This window comes from Pundamilia nyererei, unplaced genomic scaffold, assembly GCF_000239375.1.
Source record: "Pundamilia nyererei isolate P.nyererei 1_Seehausen unplaced genomic scaffold, PunNye1.0 scaffold00024, whole genome shotgun sequence".
Classification (NCBI taxonomy): Eukaryota; Metazoa; Chordata; class Actinopteri; order Cichliformes; family Cichlidae; genus Pundamilia; species Pundamilia nyererei.
The window spans coordinates 4,853,774-4,872,884 of NW_005187425.1; the positions used below are offsets into that span (position 1 = coordinate 4,853,774).

The 19,111-nt window shown below is 40.5% G+C and overlaps 1 protein-coding gene across 2 annotated transcripts in view; it reads right to left on the minus strand.

The window, feature by feature from the left end:
• Positions 1–4,051: 4,051 nt before the first annotated feature.
• The window catches only part of LOC102215614 (protocadherin-15-like), a 221,912-nt gene continuing 206,852 nt past the window's right edge, over positions 4,052–19,111 (minus strand). The window contains exons 34-38 of one of the 2 annotated variants that reach the window (XM_005727492.1): positions 11,015–11,036; positions 10,321–10,359; positions 10,097–10,170; positions 8,119–8,233; positions 4,052–5,487 (exon numbers count right to left, since the gene is read on the minus strand). In XM_005727492.1, the coding sequence (XP_005727549.1) occupies positions 4,873–5,487; positions 8,119–8,233; positions 10,097–10,170; positions 10,321–10,359; positions 11,015–11,036 (865 nt within the window). In that variant the 3' untranslated portion in view covers positions 4,052–4,872. The remainder of the gene's footprint in view (positions 5,488–8,118; positions 8,234–10,096; positions 10,171–10,320; positions 10,360–11,014; positions 11,037–19,111) is intronic. The other variant, XM_005727493.1, reaches the window with a different exon arrangement.

Sequence of the window (19,111 nt, forward strand, 5' to 3'; positions counted from 1 at the left end):
CAGGATGATCTTTTTCACACTCGGGAGCAAAGATCAGCAAATATACCCATAGAGATTTATACAGCAATTTGAATACCATGTCTTCTCTGTGCACAGACCATGCATTCTTTATGGGGACCATTGTTTCATATTGTACAATTATCAGTGCGTGTTTCACTATACATAGATAGCGTTAGCTAAGTTTGGAAGCTTTTTTGATCATCGGTGTTTTTGAAATTGAAGCCTCGTTATAACTGGTGTGCTGATTCTATTTTTCCAGAGCAGATTGTCTGTGCAGCAAATGATCCACAACCCCGAGAGCGTCTTAGTTCCTCATGTGGATTAGGTTCTTATACATTAGTCATATATGTTATAGTCATTGTCATGATTGTGTAAGGGTTTGTTTTTAATTACGCTTATATATCTCAATCATTTGTAAACAAGATTGGCTAGTGAAACATGCACTAAAAATCTAAATCCAATTTATAAATTATAAATATAGAGTTTCTACTCCTATTTTTTCATTTACTATGGATATTTGATTACAGGGTAATTTCAAGTAGAATCTTTTCTGTGAAGTTTCCTCCGCTTCTTTCAGTAAGACTGAATGCTAAAAAAATCTGCAGCTATGTGGCACTACCTACTCTGCAGTGACACTACATTCTCAGCAAACTAATGCATTTACTACACTTGCTTAAGAGGCGTCAGGAGTGTCTGAAGCTCTTTGCACTGATTAAACTAAAGGCCAGAAACAAGGCCTCAAAAGGGCAATTAGAATAAGCATGCTGCCACAAGCTAGCATACAGACAGAGCATGACCCTGTACATTTGTTTGGCGCATACATAGCACTTCTAGCTTTGCAGACTCCCTGGTGTATGAATAATTACCATGCATAAAACCTTTAAAGATTTATGAATCTCTGTGAAGCACAGCAGTATTTCTGTATCATGATTCACATCCGCAGGTCTATTACAGAATTACTGCTGCAGAAAATGACTTCACATAAACACAGACTTTGGCAGAACCTGTTTTGGAGGATATATAAATACATTTAAATGAACCCTGAGGTTAACATTATACGATGCAGGTCTATAGAAATACTGCTTACAACTTCTGTGATCCTTTCTGTAACTGAATTTCTACATATCTGCTTTACTGAGAAGGCAGTAACATTTACAGAAATAAACATTTAGGAAATTGTAAATTATAGTAAAATTGTGCATTGTAGTACTGCAACCTTAAGTGTTCACGAAAGGTCACAAGAACATGAATTAAAACAAGACTGAAAGACTACAGGCGTGAAGGTTTAAGTTAAACCTGCCGCAGGTACACTCACCAGATGGTTTATTAACACCTGTTGTGTCAGGAACTGATTGTCTGTCAAAAAGCGATTAAATATGGCCTGTATTTATATAGCGCTTTACTAGTCCCTAAGGACCCCAAAGCGCTTTACACAACCAGTCATCCACCCATTCACACACAGGTGATGGCAAGCTACATTATAGCCACAGCCACTCTGGGGCGCACTGACAGAGGCGAGGCTGCCGGACACTGGCGCCACCGGGTCCTCTGACCACCACCAGTAGGCAACGGGTGAAGTGTCTCGCCCAAGGACACAACGACAGACTGTCCAAGCCAGGGCTCGAACCGACAACCTTCCAATTACAAGGCGAACTCCCAACTCTTGAGCCACAATCGCCACAATAACATTAAGATTCATGATTTATTGGCTTGTAATATGCGAAACATATGCCAAATGTATCCATCATGGATGACATCAAGCCATCTACAGCAGCAAACAATATTCCTGTCTTCTTTAAGAGGGATTTTGTCAAGAGGGTAGGAGAAATTGGAATAAATATAACATAACAGTTCTATAGAGGTTTTTAAAGTCTGGTTGGTTATAGTGTTGGTACTGTATTACAGAGTCATAAAGATACTAGCAAAACATGTAATTTATTTTGTAATTTTATATATAACCCCTTTGTAAATCCTGCTGACTACAGTTTATTTACCAATATCAACAAAGACATTACACATAAAAAAAACACTAGATGCACATCTATGATGTGACTCGCCCGGCAACTCAAAGTTTGGGATGATCTCAAAGAGCGTTGCTATATGGTACGTCCTGATCTTTTGATACAAGGAAAGGTGGATCAATGATCAGGCAACATTTTTCCAATATTCTGTTGTCTAGTGAGCTGGTGTGAATTATAGCCTCAGTTTCCTGTTCATGGCTGACAGGAGTGGCACCCAGTGTAGTCCTCCGTTGTTGCAGCCCATCTGCTTCAAGGTTTAATGTATTTTGCATTTGTCTTTTGAGCTGCTCAAGAGAAACTAGCTTGCTACTTATTGAATATTTTCTCATTTTCAGACAATTCTTTTAAACGGTCCCTAGATACGGTTGTGCAAGAAATCAGCAGCAGCTATGGCGGCATGATTACCAGAGTCACAAAGACTCATCCTCTTTTTGCCGTTACTTTACAAAACCTTCCAATTGATTAATCTATCAGCTCACTGATGAGAAACTTCAGTAATAATCATGGTGGCAAACTAGCATGAATCATTGCTTTCCCCCCCCCCTTTTTTTTTGCAAATGCTACAAATGTCTGCCATTTTTTCAAACCTTTACACATTTTTGTACTTTAAATAATAAATATAAATGGCAAGCAAATCCCGTTTGAGACTGAATTGCGGGTATGCTCAAGCTTAACCTTCTTTTAAAGAGAATTGTCTATTCTTAATGCTGTAATTTAATCTACTAAGTGAAATGATCAGGGTGAGGAGTGAAGCAAAAAAAGGTTTTGGACATAATCCTGTGACAAACGGAAACGCTTAGTAGAAATGCTTCCATTATTCATTGGGCCAGCTTTAATCCAATTCATTAGGAGAATTTCACAAAAGGTGATCGGTGAAGTCCTCTTATGTCCTTTTTTTTTTTTCTTTTCTTGTTAAGATGAAATGCATCTGTGCCCCCCTCATATCCAAAGAAAATTAATTTGCATTCTTGTTAGGAATGCTCCTGTTTCATATTAGTACGGTATACACATAGAACAAAAATTTTATACAAGAATTGGCAAAAAACAGTGCATAATATTGTACCCAAGAGCAGCACTGTGCACTGAGCTGACAGGAGTGCTGTTCTCCTGTCAGCTGTGAAGGTTCCTGTGAATGTGCATGCAGAGTGGACTAGCAAAGAAACCAGGTGGCTGTTGAGACACAGTAAACACAACATACACGTGAAAATTAAACAACCTCATCTTTATGCTTTTGGGTTGGTCTTGCTTCTATGTATGCATTTTTTTCTTTTTCCCAGTGCAGAGATCAGTTTGGATCCTTAAATACACCGGGCTTGTTGTTGTAGGAACAAGGTTTCCTCCTGACCTATTTATGGAGCATCTTTTCAAGCCGTTTCACTCGCATTCAGCTGCTGCTCTTTCTGAACATGAGCAGATGTAAAGAATTTGACTGACATTCTCATGGTGTGAATGAGTGCAAAACACTTATTGTTAATGCTATTCTGGATGTGGTAGATGTGCAACGCTATGATAAACCAACAATCAAACCAAGGATGTTATTAAGATTTCCATTTACAATTTTCACTTTGCCTTTTTTTCCCCTCTAAGCAGGTTGTGCTGATAGTTGAGAAAGTAGGCTCAGTGCTGTCAGTTTCTTGCAGTTCCAGTCATACTTCCCACAGCTTTTCAGAAATACAGTAGCTATCCACAACCCCATATTTGGTGACCTGTCATTGCTCTCCTTTAAAGTGAAAGCCCACTCGACAGAGAAAGCATCATTCTGAAAGCCCTCTTTCTGCAGATGCTATATTGTTTTGAGATTACTGCAGAGTTCTGCTACTTTCCTCCTCATTATACAATTGAAGGAGTGTCTTTATAACCTCAAACAGTATCATAAAGGCATGCAATGATGTAGTTTCATGTTTGAATAAGACTCAGCTGCTATTAACATAATCCTTGTTGCTAAAAAACCTTCATGTTGAGCATAGGGCAAAGTGGCAGAAACGATAAATGCCAGAAATTATGCTTCACAAACCAATAAAATAGGCAGAGCTTTATTGTTGAATGTGATACATGTTTTTGGTTTTCCTTCCACTGTCATGACATGATCAGACTGAACCTGCATCATGTAAAGGGACTGAAAATATCACATTCTGTAGGTACAAATGTCCATATAAAAACACTATGATCACACCGTCATATTCCACTGTTGAAATACAGCAATGACAGTCATGTGGCTATTATGTCTTTAATGTCATATGTTAGACTCTTCATATCTGTTAGATAGAAAATAGACAAAAATAATTTCATATATTTTTCATAAATTCTCAAAAACATCACCAAGTGATCACAACATAAAATAATCAGTAACAATTTGAATTATTCGCAAGTACAACCCCATTAGCAAAATAACTTTCTTTTCCCACATCACAAACTACATTACAACCATTTCTTCATATTTCTTTAAAGTACCTTTTTAACAGCATAGTGTAATGGACAATTTGTTTAAAAAAAAAAAAGATAAACGGATGCAAAAAAAGGATTCACTCCATAAAATAAGTCCATCTTCTGTGCTGAATAAAATTAAAAGTACACTCAAGCACTCAATCACATATAATTTCATATTTCTTTGAGGCACTCATTGCCTTTCAGCTCAATGTTCCCACCTGTAACGGCCCTGTTGGTGATAAAAGCTTGTTACAATAAGCTTTAACATATTAGGACTAAATAAAATGTGACTATAAGGGCAATCACCCATCTGTGATTGGAGCTTATCCAGCTTAGGCACACATTTTTATGACCAAGAAAAAAAACACTTGATAGAGAATGGAAAACAACCAAAAAAGGGGGATCAATTTTTCAGCATGGCCAGTCAGAGTTTTGTCATTGGTATGTGCAGGTTGTTCCAAGGTCCCATCCACAATTCCTCCTCATCTGATAATGTGTGGTCACTGTGGGACTCCAGTGTCTCCCTACTGTTCTTGTGGTTGTCAACTGAAGTCTCTTGCTGCTCAGTGACACACGGGCCACTGCTGTTTCTGTCAATTGTGGCCTTAGCAATATTGGTTTTGGACCCAAAACTTTTAAGCTCTTTAATGGTGGAACCCAGGGAACTAGAAGAGGACCGAGTGTTGAGGTTGATGTCCATGTTGGAGGGAACACTCGTACCTCTTTCATTTTCTGCTTCGTTTCCCATGTCCTCAACACTAATAACCGGAGGCGGTTCTTCATGTGTTACGCCCAGCTTTTCTAGTTTTTTAAAATGCTTACCCAGCCGACATGGAGAACCCATCTTTAGGTTGTTTAGATGAGGCGGTCGCCTAGTTCGCACAATAGTGCCATTCTGTGCGAGGTAGATATTCCCGTTTATGTTGCTGTGGCTGTTTGGGAGTCTGTTCCGTTGTGTCTCTGTGCTGCTGTCCTCTGCAGTGGAGCTGGTCTCGTTTTCCCGATCTACAATCAACTTAATCCGCTTCTTTCTCCCAGGCTGAGGAGAAAGTGGAGGGTTATTGTTATTATATTTACTTTTTTTAAGAGGGTGCAGTAAGTGAAATTTTTTTAAAAAAAAACGTTAGTTAAAAAAGTTAAAAAACTGGGAAACAAAGCTGTTTTGAAAAGAATTTGCAGTAACTGTTTAAATCAGAACCTGGCTAAAAACCTGTTTTATCATTTTTTTAAAGTTTCTGTTCTGTGCTAGACTTGCATTTTAGTGAGAAATCTCGTGTTTCCATAGAAAATGACAACCACACAGTAATAATCTGAACATCACAAGAAACACAACCTCCCAAAAAACACACTGAGCAATAAGTTAGTGTTTTGACATGCAAATTTCCACTCTAGAAACACGGCATGAAAACATCAAAGAGAACAGAAAGCCAAAGATGTGAGAAAGAGAGATTCCAATATTGCAGCAGGAAAATCAGGTCCTTTCTTGCTAAGGGGGAATGAGGAAAAAGTGAATGTGAACTCTCTAGAGGCAAGCAATATTTCTTCACTCCCATGCAAGGGTAATTGATTTTATTCACTCTTACTTCACAGTGGACAATATATCTCTCTAGAAGGCAGTTGACTTTCCCTCAGAATCTGAATCAGCATCGGATGTTTCTTCAGTTTCTTCTGAGCTCTTTGATGCACTGCGGGTCCCTGATCCAGAGCCCCTGACTGAGGATCTGTCAGAGGAGATGGCATCCTCGTCCACCTCTGTGATAGGAGACAGTCCTCCATATGTCTCTTCCGAGGTGTCACCAATGCTTCTGATCTCAGAGCGGGCAGGAGGACCAGTGTAGGACGTAGAAGGCCCAGGGTCTCCAGATGCCACACTGGATCTCCTAGATGATCCTGCATCACTGAGTTCGCTGGTGGACTCTTTGCTCTCGTCATCAGCCTCAGAGTCGTCTTCATCCTCCTCTTCACTTTCCTCTGTGATTGTGTCCTCAGATCCACGGCTCACAATAGACTTTCGGGAACTTCGGCTGCCACTAGTTGACTTGGAACCAGCTGAGCTCATGCTGCCCAAAGAACTCACGTCTGAACCAGACATTTTCCTCTGGCTGGACCGAGATAATGAGCCTTCACTTCCTGAACCTGATTCTGGCTCACTGGCTGTCCCTGTCCCCGACTCAGCTTCACTGAGGTCCCCGCTGGACTTCTCTGAGGTTACTGCTGATGATCTAACACTTGAGCCAGATAAAGATGCAGCAGTACCACCACTACCACTGCCACTCTCACTTGTACTTTCACTTCTGCTACCACTGACACTGGAACTCCCACTGACACTCTTTCCAGAAGCACCACTCCCCTTGCTGGCTTCAGTCGCAGAGGATCTCGTGGAAGAACGAACAGAAGAGCCACTTTCTCTAGTGCTGCCTGAAGCTTCCTCAGACTCGTCTTCAGAGTCTTTCTCTGTTTCTGAATCCTTTTCTGTGCTTGTTCCCCCCTCTGTTGCTGAGCCTGTTTGTGATTCTGTTTCTTCCTCAGACTGTGACTCTTTCTCGGTTTCTGACTCTTTCTCAGTTTCTGACTCTTTCTCGGTTTCTGACTCTTTCTCGGTTTCTGACTCTTTCTCGGTTTCTGACTCTTTTTCTGTAGCTGACTCCTTCTCTGAGTCTGACTCCTTCTCTGACTCAGATTCTTTCTCACTGGCAGATTCCTTATCCGTCTCTTCTCCTTCAGACTTGGACTTGCTTTCCTCATCGGAATCTCCTGGCTCTTCATCAGGCTCTTCCTCTGAGTCCACGGTGCTTTCATTGGCATCATCCCGGTCTAAATCAACTTTGAGATAATCTCTGTCAACACTGCTTTTCTCTGAGGTTTCATCGTCAGAGCCCTTCTCTTTACTGCTTCCACTAGCACCTGCTTCTGGCTCACTTTCTGTCACACTAATGGACACTTTAGACTTTCTTTCATCCTCACTAGCTGCTTGTGAGGCTTCCTCATCTAGTTCACTGCCAGTGGCTGAGCCACGACTCACACTACTCTGTGACTTTCTTCGGACCTGCAACTTTGTGCCCAAGTTGATTTTCCTCAAGACTTTCCCAAGCTTGCTACGGGCATCAGACTTGCTGTCTATTGGTCCCATAACTGCTGGTCCATCAGCTAGACTTTCCTGGCTGTCAATACGGCGAGCAGACATCAGTTTGGCATAATCCTTGTCCGTTTTCCCGGCGCCAAACATCTTGAACATCCTGGCTTTTTTCCATGGAGATGTGCCAGAAGCACTGGCATCAGATGGCTGCTCTCCTCCCTTGCTGGCAGCCAGAAGTTTGCTGAGTTTCATGACAGACTTCAGTTTCTTGGCAGCCTTAGAAGGTTCACCCTCCTCTGCTGGCTCAGCTTGTTCAATTTCATCCTCGGGTGGCAAATCCCTAAACGCAACTCTCTTCTGCGGACCTCTACCTCGCATGCCACCACGGCCCCTGCCTCTGCCCCGGCCCTAAGATAATCACATTTCATTTAGCAACCATGAATTTGTGAATATAAAGCCATCGTGCTGCATAGGTTTCACACACATTACTGTTCAGTAATACCTTGAACACACAACTTATTAAAACAAATATTTGAGATAATACTCAAGATAATCAGTGAAAGTCTGAAATTCACATTCAAGCAAGGGTAATACCTCAGGGCCATGTGGACTGTAGTAATACCCATCATCCTCCACAATAACCTCTCCATATTCATCATACATGGGTGATATCAGCCTCCGCCGACTGCCGTACTGAGGAAAGTCGTACCTATAGTTGTTCACAGAAAAGGGATTCGAATTAGTTTAGGCTGATGATTAGTTGAAAACACCAAAGTTGACACACTGCAATATTAAAAAAATAAATCTCAACCAGATTTATTACTTTAATATCAAAGACCCACTGTATCATGTAAGGGACCTGTTATTATTAGTGATAGTAAATATTCTGCATTGCAAAGGAAGATTATCAATCTCCTATGGGAACAGGAATTATAGCAATATCAATATACTCACAAAGAATCAAGCAAGCTAGAAGGTTATTTACCCCATATCAGTGTTTTAAAACCTGCATTGTATTTACAGTACAGTGTGATTTGCTCAGTAGCTAATAAAGGGGCTTAGTTTTGCTGTCTGGAATTCTTTCCATTATTATTTTTCAAGTCCTTTCTCTAAATTGCCCTCAATTATATCAGGCTGATCCCATTAATTACTGCTTTTGGTTGTTGTTAATATAACTGAGAACGTCTTTGGTCAGACAGACAGTAATTGCTGTGGTGATTTACTGCACTTTTTGAAATTACTTTTCAATTTAGTGAGAAAGCAAACAAGAGGGGGAAAGCATGCAGGCTAAAAGGCTAAAAGAGTGTTCCTTCAAAAGAAAAGAAGACAAAACAAATATTTCAGTATATTTGCCTGTGTTTGTCAAAATCCTCTATTGAATTACAAGAATGCAACCACATGTAGAAATGGAGACTGTAACAAGCAATAACTAAAAGCCCATTAAAAGCATGTGAATTTAATTAGCTTGTTTAAAGACCACACACTATGTATGCAGAATGCTAACAAAGAAACACAAGAGAGAAGAAAAAAGTGTTAACGGTCAAATTACATAACATGGTATGGTAGCCGCAAACTTTTAAATATATAAATCAAATTTTGCTTTACTATATAATATGAGGCTGTACGCGTTAATGCGGTTGTTTAATGCCTCACCTAGGATGTGAGTTAATATTTACTTTAAAATACTAAATTAGAGAGGTGGCTACACTTTACGTCTGCTGTAAGGCCCGTGCAGTCTGGTGACTGCAGCATTAAAAGCTTAACTGCTAATAAAGTTTGCCCCTCATCTCAAATAGGAGCAGATCAAAGTCTTCACATAGTGATGGTACACTCACTGGCAGTGGCAGCTTTTACAAAAAAAAAAGTGACATGTCATTAAAATATAAGTTCAGCTTGTTAGAAATGAAAGTGTGATTCAGACAATAATTAAGCTGGCTGGTGAGAAACTACAGAGGCAATTAGAACACTTGATTTCACTACGCACAGTTTTTTCCCCCTAGTTTGTTAGATTTTGGTTCAGCGATTTAAGGCTGGAAAATATAAAAGCTTCTTCCCGTTTTGATAAAAGTTGCAGCATAATTCCCCACAGCAGCGCAAGTCACCTGCAACAGAGCAGGAGCGTTTAATGAATAACAATTTCTCAGCAGCTGTTACAGCTTTGAGTTCCATGTTTTTCCTTTTTAGACCATATGGGCAAAGTAACCGGGCAGCCAAAACAGCCTTTATCCATTAAGCTATGGGAAGAACATTCAGACTCTCAGGTGCCTGACTGAAGGGAACATAACTGATCTCATTTTGGCAGGAGTAAAGAGGGCAAACGCTTGGATGGTATGTAATACTGAAGGGGCAGCTTAAGTTATGTGAATCATTTTATTCTGAGCTTCTTTGAAAATCTCATAATTCTCCAAGGATCTCAGCTCTCAAAGAGAGCTAGAAGGCAAGGTCAGGATGAAGAGGTCCTAATGATGTAACTTAAGAAAAAAATGTTTTCTAAATGAACCAAGGGAGATCAGGTCCATGGATTAAAGTACAACTGATTAGAGATAAAACAGTCAGTCGGCTGCATGCTCACCCCTGGTCATAATTATAGTAGTCCTGTGTGTAGTAGTCCTGGCCTGGGTCGATACCTGACTCCATGGAGAGTTCCTGCGTTTCAGAGGGGCAGAGAGGGAAATTACTCAGCACTCCTCACAATAAGACATCAGAAGATGAGCAGCAGCAGCACAAAGGGCGGGGGGCATGCACAGCAGAATGACCACAATTGCTTTAAATTTAGAAAAGCAGGTGTGTTTCTACCTCAGGTCTCAGAAGAGATGGCCTCAGCAGTTGCTGTTGCTGCCAGAAGTTAGTAGAGAAGAAGGATAAGGTAAAGGAAGGGACAGGCAGCAGAGAAACAAACATGCGACAGACCTCAATCTACTTCAGATTTAAAGCCAGACAAAGCTGGACTCACTGAAACATCTACGGAGAAGGAAGGTGAAAAGATTGATAAATTATTGATGGAAACAAAGCAAGGAAGGAGAGTGAAGATCCCAGCCAAGCAATGGAGATGAAAGAAACTGCGCTCAATAAAAAGGAAGGAAGAAAGAAAGAAAACATCCCGTGCTTATCTGACACTGACAGTTCAGATGATTTAAAAGATTATTCGAAAGGAAAAAAAGACTTTAATGTCAAACTGACAAAAAGAGTCACACTGTTTGGTTCCTGATTAGTTATTTTTCCACCAGAGGAGAAAAACTCATCCAACTGCTTATCTGCTATTTGACGGGAACATTGGAGAATACAAAAGACTCTCAAAAATCAAACCTAAACTGTAATGTCAGTGTTAGAACTTCTATCACCGCGATCTCATCTTAATCTCATTCACTGTTTTCCATAAAGTGAATCGCAGATAAGAATAATGGGATATAAGCTTCCTCATGCTTCCTCTAGTGTCAAAATGTCTGAGCACAACAATAAGGTGTAAACACATCACGATGGGAATCCTTACCTGTCGGCCGTACCCTCGCCTCCTGCGTGTCACAGAAAGGAGAAAATAAGATAAATAATGAATATGGACTGACAACAACATTTCAAGTGCTTATAGATAAATTAAATGTTAAGTCTAGTGTGCCTACGTTCTGCTGACCAGAGAAGAAATAACAGCTTTACTTACTCTGCATTTTCAAGTGTTAAATTACAGCGTTGCAGATATTGTTCTGTTTTAAAAAAGGGTGCCTTAGGCTGCAATGTTATCACGCTGGTGTGGGCTGTTTTTTTCTCTCTCCCTCTGTTATCTCATCCAAACAGGAACAATAAAAAAATACAATAAATGCAAATATGGAAAGGGCTGGGAAAATTTGAAAGTCAGTGTTTATAAAGTCATATCTAATGAATCTACCAGCAGATATGAAAAGGACATTGTGATAAAGGGCAGAATTTCTGACTCAAAGAATTTTAATAAAAATCTCTTTGGTTATCACGTCATAATATGCCTACAGAAAGTAATGGATTTCTTTTCTAATGAATTGGGGAAAATCTTAGAAATGTCACTATATTAACCACATGAAAAACAACTCAGAACTCCTCCTGTGGATAAAAGTGCGCCTGCATTGTCTTCAGTACGAGTGAATGAAACGGCAAGTAATGGAGCAGCTCGGCTGAAAGCTCCAGCTTCACGGGCGTACAACTGTAACCTGTCTGGGCCCATAAATGATGATGACTCTCACACACTCAGATATATGGCCAAGCAATGATGTGAGATTCCTCTGGAGAGTTGTAATCTGTTATTATGGGCAAGGATCAGGGGACAGGGCAGAGCCATATGCCACACCTCCCAGGCAGAGTGGACGATGGGACTGGGATCTGATGGATGACCTGTTGGCTTGGCTGCTGGCTACTGCTGTTTCATGCAACATGAAGAAAAATGGCCCAGTGGACAATAGCCATAGGAAGTTTGCACAAGAGAGGAGTTGGCAGAAGATGTGTGATGAAGAAATGTTATAGAAAAAGAGGTAAGAGTGGTGAACTCAAAATTACAGCAAGACTGGAATATTGAACAGCCTTGTATCGTATCTATAACAGGAGGGTGATGTTGGCTCTGTTAATAAGTAGCTTTACTATCTGGCGGTGCAGATATTTACATGGAGACTAAAAATAGAATCTTTATCACCCTGCTGGTACAACAACATGTAGTAAAGCAAAGATAAACATGAAAAGGTTGAAAAATATAAAGATGAGGAGCTTGTTTTACCACATTTTTTAAAATTAGATATGTAACTGGAGTGAGCACCCTTTTATCTTAGCAAACAAACAGAAAAACAAAAAGAAACGGGGAAATATAATCACATTACCACCATCTTTGTGCAGAGATAACAAAGCTATCTATCAAAGCTCACAAATTAGCAGGATGCTATATTACTAGCGATCCATAACTGTCTAGCCAGGACAGGAAATGGCCAATTTTCATCATTCACAGGCACAACTGGTTACTGGCTGGTCAGTCTCATATACGTCCGTTATAAGCCACTCTATTTCATGCGTCACAACATGCACACAAATACAACTACCGGTATTTGTGCTGTGAGTGTGCACAAACTTCTACAGAGTGAAGACACCGGGTTTCCCAAAGTAAACCATCGAAGGTTGACCACGGTCATCCTTCGATGGTTTACTTGGTTTTAGTGCACTAAAACATTTGTCACAACGAACCTAATCAGACACCTAAATAGCCTCACACAGCTGAGCATGGACATTTTAAAGAAGCTAACAAAGACAAAGTGGCTACAGCTAAAGCTATTCAGGGCTCACAGCCAGCAGCCTCGGTAAGAGCCTCGGTATTAGTGAAGGATCAAAGAAGTCAATCTCCTCTTAGTTGGTAAATTTCTAAACATAATAGAAAGTCTACTAGGTGTATGAAATTTGTTTTGTTACATAAATCTGTTGTACCTGCTTTTGCCAGTAAGGTAACATACTGTATGTCAAATAAAGGTGGGTGTACAGCAACACATTTTCAGTTAAATATTAGTATGTCTAGTAGAAAACCACTTTATTTTCAGTTTTTTTTAAGGGGGAGAGAAGATCTTACAACCTACTCATGCTTGAGGAAAATTGTGAAGTTGAATCATTTCTTCTTATTATTTTTTTCTTATTGTGAAAATTATATTTTGCATTGAAAAAAGCTGATTTTTGTTTGCAAAAGCTGCCAGTTATAGTTCTTAGAAAAAAATCAAAACGGCCAAAATCTAGTATTAATCTGAATCTGCCAAGGATATTGAGGTTGATGCATATCTATTTATCAAATGCTACCTTGTTTGTTTTAGCTGTAACCCTGATATTATAGCTAATGTATTGTGGCTTTCGGGTGTGTTTGTTTCCTTTGGACAGAGCTGTTTCTTTATAACAGGATTTAGTTAAATATCTATTATGTGGACCAGAATAGAAGGATTATTTTCTAATGTAACTCACAGAAAGACAGCTGCAAATCACCAAATGTTTAACTTTTCTTAACAAACAATAAATCTGGTATAAAGCTGCTTACTAATCGGCATTTTTTTGTGCACGCACCCGCTGTTTTCTATAGGATACTGTATAATGATTGGTTTGTATTTTCTCAGTTGCAGCTTAGATAATTCTACTAAAAACATAGTAATAATAATGGATTGGATTTATATAGCGCTTTTCAAGGCACCCAAAGCGCTTTACAATGCCACTATTCATTCACTCTCACATTCATACACTGGTGGAGGCAAGCACAGTTGTAGCCACAGCTGCCCTGGGGCAGACTGACAGAAGCGAGGCTGCCATATCGCGCCATCGGCCTCTCTGGCCAACACCAGTAGGCAAGTAGGGTAAAGTGTCTTGCCCAGGGACACAACGACCAGGACAGAGAGCCCAGGGATCGAACCGGCGACCTTCCGGTTACAGATGCGATTCCCAACCCCTGAGCCACGGTCGCCCAAACATAGCACGTTATGTGTATGTTACTCTTGACTTTGACTGGTTTTTTTTTTGCATTCCCAATCAAAACTTTTTCTGAGAATAATTCTCTAGAAATAAACTGTTTAGCTTTCCTTTCTTTATTTTTTTTGATATTACTGCATTGAACTGTCAGCTGGAATACAAAACAATATTGATAAAACCAACTGTAAAAAAAGAATATAAAGAAGACAATCCATTAAGACGGCTCTTTGGGTTGAAAGAAACAGCGTGTGATCACCTAGCCTCTTTGCAAAAGAGATTACCCCATGCAGTGAACATGGAATACAGAATTAGAGGACCTTCGATCAGCCCATCAGGGGAACATGTGATGAATCAAACATTACATTGCTCTGGAATTGAGATATGCTAAGACCATTTGCCTTAGGGCATGGAAGGTGAAACAAACACATAAAGGGTATATAGCAGAAAGACAGAGCGGAGAGAAAGTGAGAAACATGAACACAAGAAGAAGAAAAAAAAGAAGAGAACGGGAGCAGAGGCTGCATTGCAATGAGTCTAAAGAAGGTAATAGAATCTCCAGAGGACCAAAAGGAAAGATTAACAAGAAGAGGCCAAGGATTGGAAAGTATCAGAACTAACTGCAGGGAGAGGGGCGGTGTAAGAGACAGAGAAACGCAGGCAGGCAGAAGGTCAGAGGAATAGAAAAGGAAAGGAGAGAGTAACAGTAGTTGACAGTCCCACAGGCAGCAACCCTGGTTAACGATTGATTGCTTCTCTAATTAGCCTTTTCCAGAGTGCAGACGAACATCACAGTGACTACTTTATCATGCTGAGAGGATCTTTGCGGACATGTGAATAGACAGGTCCCCCAGCGGTTGGCTCTCTTAATTCAACATGAGCCTCCTGGGATCAGCCGATGTATATCTTTTTATAGCTTCAACCAACATAAGAGGCTTTCAAATAAACGTAGCTGGTACAGGCATTCACTTGTTTGAATAAAGACACTGTGTACAGCTTGTCATATTATATTATCCCGTATTTTTCGTTTGCTTCAGTATACATATTTTTGATTCTTTATGTACATATTTCACAGAATCCCACATCTCTTAAGGTTAGATTTCATTTTCAGTCACCATGTTATGTACTTAAATACACCTACAAGTAACAACTTTCTGAATATGGGATTACCCTCACTGAAAACTGAGAAGCTTATTCCATAGATTTACATACCTTTGGGAAATTGGTGAAAACAGATATTGAGAAAAAAAAAAAAAGGTCTAATATTATGTTGTTCTTCTTGCCTGATTTGGATTCTGGATGAAGCAATTGCATACTAAATTTTCATGCTCTTATCTCAGAGAAGAAGTAAAAGAACAAATTCAAAATCCCCAATATGAAGCCAGCCAGTAGTTGAAGAAACAGACCCCAGGGCTGTGGGACTTGAAAAAATGCTATTTAGTATAATTTAATTAAAATAGTTTTGGCTATGAAATGTTAATGTTAAGATTAAGATGGTGCATATGTATAACATGCTGAACCGACTAATCCGTGAACTCAGGGGCATACTTAATGCTATCACAGTCCTCATACCAGTTCACATAATTAAAATATGAAAAAAAAAGCCAAACCCATACTAAATATGCAAGCCTCTTTTTTATACTGCTAAGAAAGGATCTGAGGACATTCCTTGGCTGATGGCTCTAGAATTTGAAAAAAAATGACATGACTAAAGCATACACTAACTGTATACAACATAAAATGCAGAAACAACAGGAAAAAAACAGGCATGGAAATGTAGAAATGAACATAATGAGAATATGGAGACAAAGGAAAAGTCAGAACACAGTGGACTGAGAAGTAACCTGCTCACTGAGCTCAGCAGTGTTTGGACTGTTTGAGTTCAGTTGGCTTGTCTGCTGAATGTCTGCTGCTACGTTCGGTTTACTTGCAGCATTTCCAGCACAATTCATACTTGTTGAGTTGATTTGGACTTCAGAGCTGGAGTTGTTTGCTTTTGGCATGCTCTGCTCCTCACTGGTGTCAGAGCTTTGCAGTTTGTTAGTACACTCTGATTCCTCAGTCACTTGTGGTTTCGTGCTAAACTTGGGCATCTTACAATTTTTGTCTACTTGGCTGTACAGGTTGGCAACAGACCTTTCTATGTCAGCTAGATTCTGGATGTTTTTCAGGATCCCTTTAAGCTCCTTCCTCCCACCGTCAGCTTGTGATGGTGAAAGCGGAGGAGGGTGTTTTCGTTCGGAAACAGGGCGAAGGGAAGACACGGGCGGCAAAGAGGTTGGGATAAACTGAACGACTGGGCGTGGCTGATTGCTAGCAGGTGATAGAGAGGGAGGCAGAGGTGGTGGGGGCGGAAGAGTGATGTGTTTATTGACAGGAGGAGGAGAAGAGGACTGAGAAGTACATTCAGGTTTATGAAGGGAGGAAAGTGGAGGTGGAGGTGGAGGTGGAGGTGGAGGAGGAGGAGGAGGAGGAGGAGGGCTCGAGGGAGGAGGTGTGGGCGGGGAAGTTGGACGTGGCTGCTGCTGCAGTGGAGGAGAAGGCGGTGGATTTTCTGGTGGGTCAGGTATGATCTCCACAGTGATATGGCATGGCTCCTCTGTCAAATATTTGGAGATGCCAGAGCTAAACGTCTTGAGAATAGGCGCAGTTGATTTCTGGCTAGCCAGGGGGAGTGGCTCATCTCCCCGGGTAATGCTAAAGCTGGGGGGCACATCTCTGCCCACAGACATTGGACTGTAGGGGTAATCGATGATGGATAGCAGAGCCTCTGAGGTCAGCTCCAGCATGTCATCACTGTCTCTATCCCTGACAAGGATGGAAGAGAGGGAGCCTGCGGGTGCTCTATTTTGCTTGAGGGTTTGCTCCTGGAAGCCCCGATGCCCAAACTGGCTGGCCTGCTCACGGAATGACAACTTGGTCTCTGTGCTGCCACTCGCGTGAAGTATGTCTGAACTCGCTGGCCTTTGCTCGCCACTCATGCCTGCCTGGAGTATCTGCAGCTCCCATTTGGCTGGGTCTATAAGAGCCTGTCTCCTTGGTACCTCATAACCATGCTGTCCTCCATGAATGCGACCAGGCATTGACCAGACGAACCCTGACCCTGCTGTGTGGGGAGGAGAAAAGGAGAACCGCTTTTCAGATGGGCTCTCCCCACGTGCGTCAGGACTGCAGAGAGGAGTGTTATCATCATAGACAGGGTTGTGGGTGGTGAGTGGGTTGTGGTCAGAGAGGAAGGTCACGTTGCTCTCTGACTTGGGTAAGTTGACACGGAGTGCTCCGTTGCTGCGGGCTGCAATGGCACGACAGGCAAAGGTGCTAAGAATCCTCTGGTGGTCAGCCTCCTCAATGACAGAGTTTTTAGCCCTGCCCCGGCAAAAGATGGAGGTGAAGAAGAAAAAGACTTGAAACAGATAAAGACTGATAGGTTTGAGCTGAATAAAGCAAAGAAACAAAGGGTGAAGCAAAAGCAACTGTGTGAAAATATCTTGACAGACAGTCTCTCGTAGTACTGTGACTCAGAAATTTGTTTTGGGTTTTGGATGATTAAATATCTGCACAGTATAAAGTAACTAAAGCGCATCTGCGTTCTTAAGAAATCAAAATAACAATGATTTGAATAAACTTTGCAAACTTAAAGAAATTACAAATCAAATATTGAAATTGTGAAATTATTACACTGAAATATATGAGCTCAGTAGCCATCATGAAGCTATGCAGGATGCATTAGTGCCATCGGTCACAGCACAGAGAGATGTAGAGAGCAGTGAAACTAAGAGCAGCACAGTACAAAAGGACACAACAGTCTAATGGGACGCAAGAGAGGAGACATCTACGGCGATATCTTATGAAATGCACTACCTCTAACCAAACTAAGCCTTCTCTTTTTTCTCACAAGAATGAAGTACGTGCATGAAAACCCACTAGGTCTTTCCACCCTTCATCAAGATCAATTACCAAACAAACTATGCCACTTAAATTCCAGAATTTAAGTATATTAATTATGTGCATATGTTTAAAAAAAAACAACTAAGCAGGCAGGGCAACAAGGACATTTTTCTTGCAAAATTTACACACAATATTGTTCATATTTATTGACCTCTGTCATGTTTTGGCATTACTTACTGCAGTCTGAATCCAGAGAGACAAGGGAATTGAAAATGAATGAGAAGATATAAACACAGACAGATGGTAAGAAGACTAAAGGAGAAATATCAGAGGTGTTAATGGAAAATGAAAACATGGATGAAGCGTCAACACGAGGGTACGGCAAGTTTCTGCATTTTAAACTCAAATACCAGACTGATTAACTTCTGTCTACATTTGACACCATGCTGCGTGCATACAGTATCACTTTGAGAGCTTTTGTTTTTCACAGATGGAAATGTATAATTTTAACAATACGATTGTTTTTAAGAGAAACTCTTCTTCTTCCTGGTGAAAACTGGGAAATAAGCCCCGTGTACACAATTCTTAGCTACAATACAATAATGCCCATAAAAATTCTACTTATGCTACAGAATCAAATGTTTCTGCCTACATTTAAAAACTGCGGTGGGCATATTGTGGACGCTCTTCGTAGCTTAATGTTAGGTTTACATTTTTTTTTTAAATGCAAAAGTGACATTAGAAGCAGTATTCCTTGAACGAGCTGAAAATCAAAATTGCTAAGCCCATTACCTCAGCAGTTTAAATGTAGTCTCATTTAATCTGCAAACATTAACATTTCATCACACATTTAGGGCAGGATTTAATATTAAAGCTGAAATTCGATTGTGCTGATGGCAAAACACTTTGGACCAAAGTTAGGGAAGCACTTAATGTAGGCTACCGCAGGTTACATTTTTAAAGGTAACTCGTGACAATCCTTGAACTTGGACATTATTCTGTATTTGTTTCTATTTCTAGGAAACCATGTGCTTTTTTATTAACCTAAACACACTCTTACCTTAAGAGAGGTTCTTGCTAAAATGCATAGGCACTCAACTAGAAACACATAGATAAGCTAAAATCTAGTCACCTGCTGTGCTGCACCATACGGTGCAGTTTGCAGACATCAAAAGTGGATCATAGTTACAGAGACAACAAGCAGAGAGATCCTTTGATGCAACTATTAATGTGTCTCAAGCAGTGTGGAGACTCCTGAGGT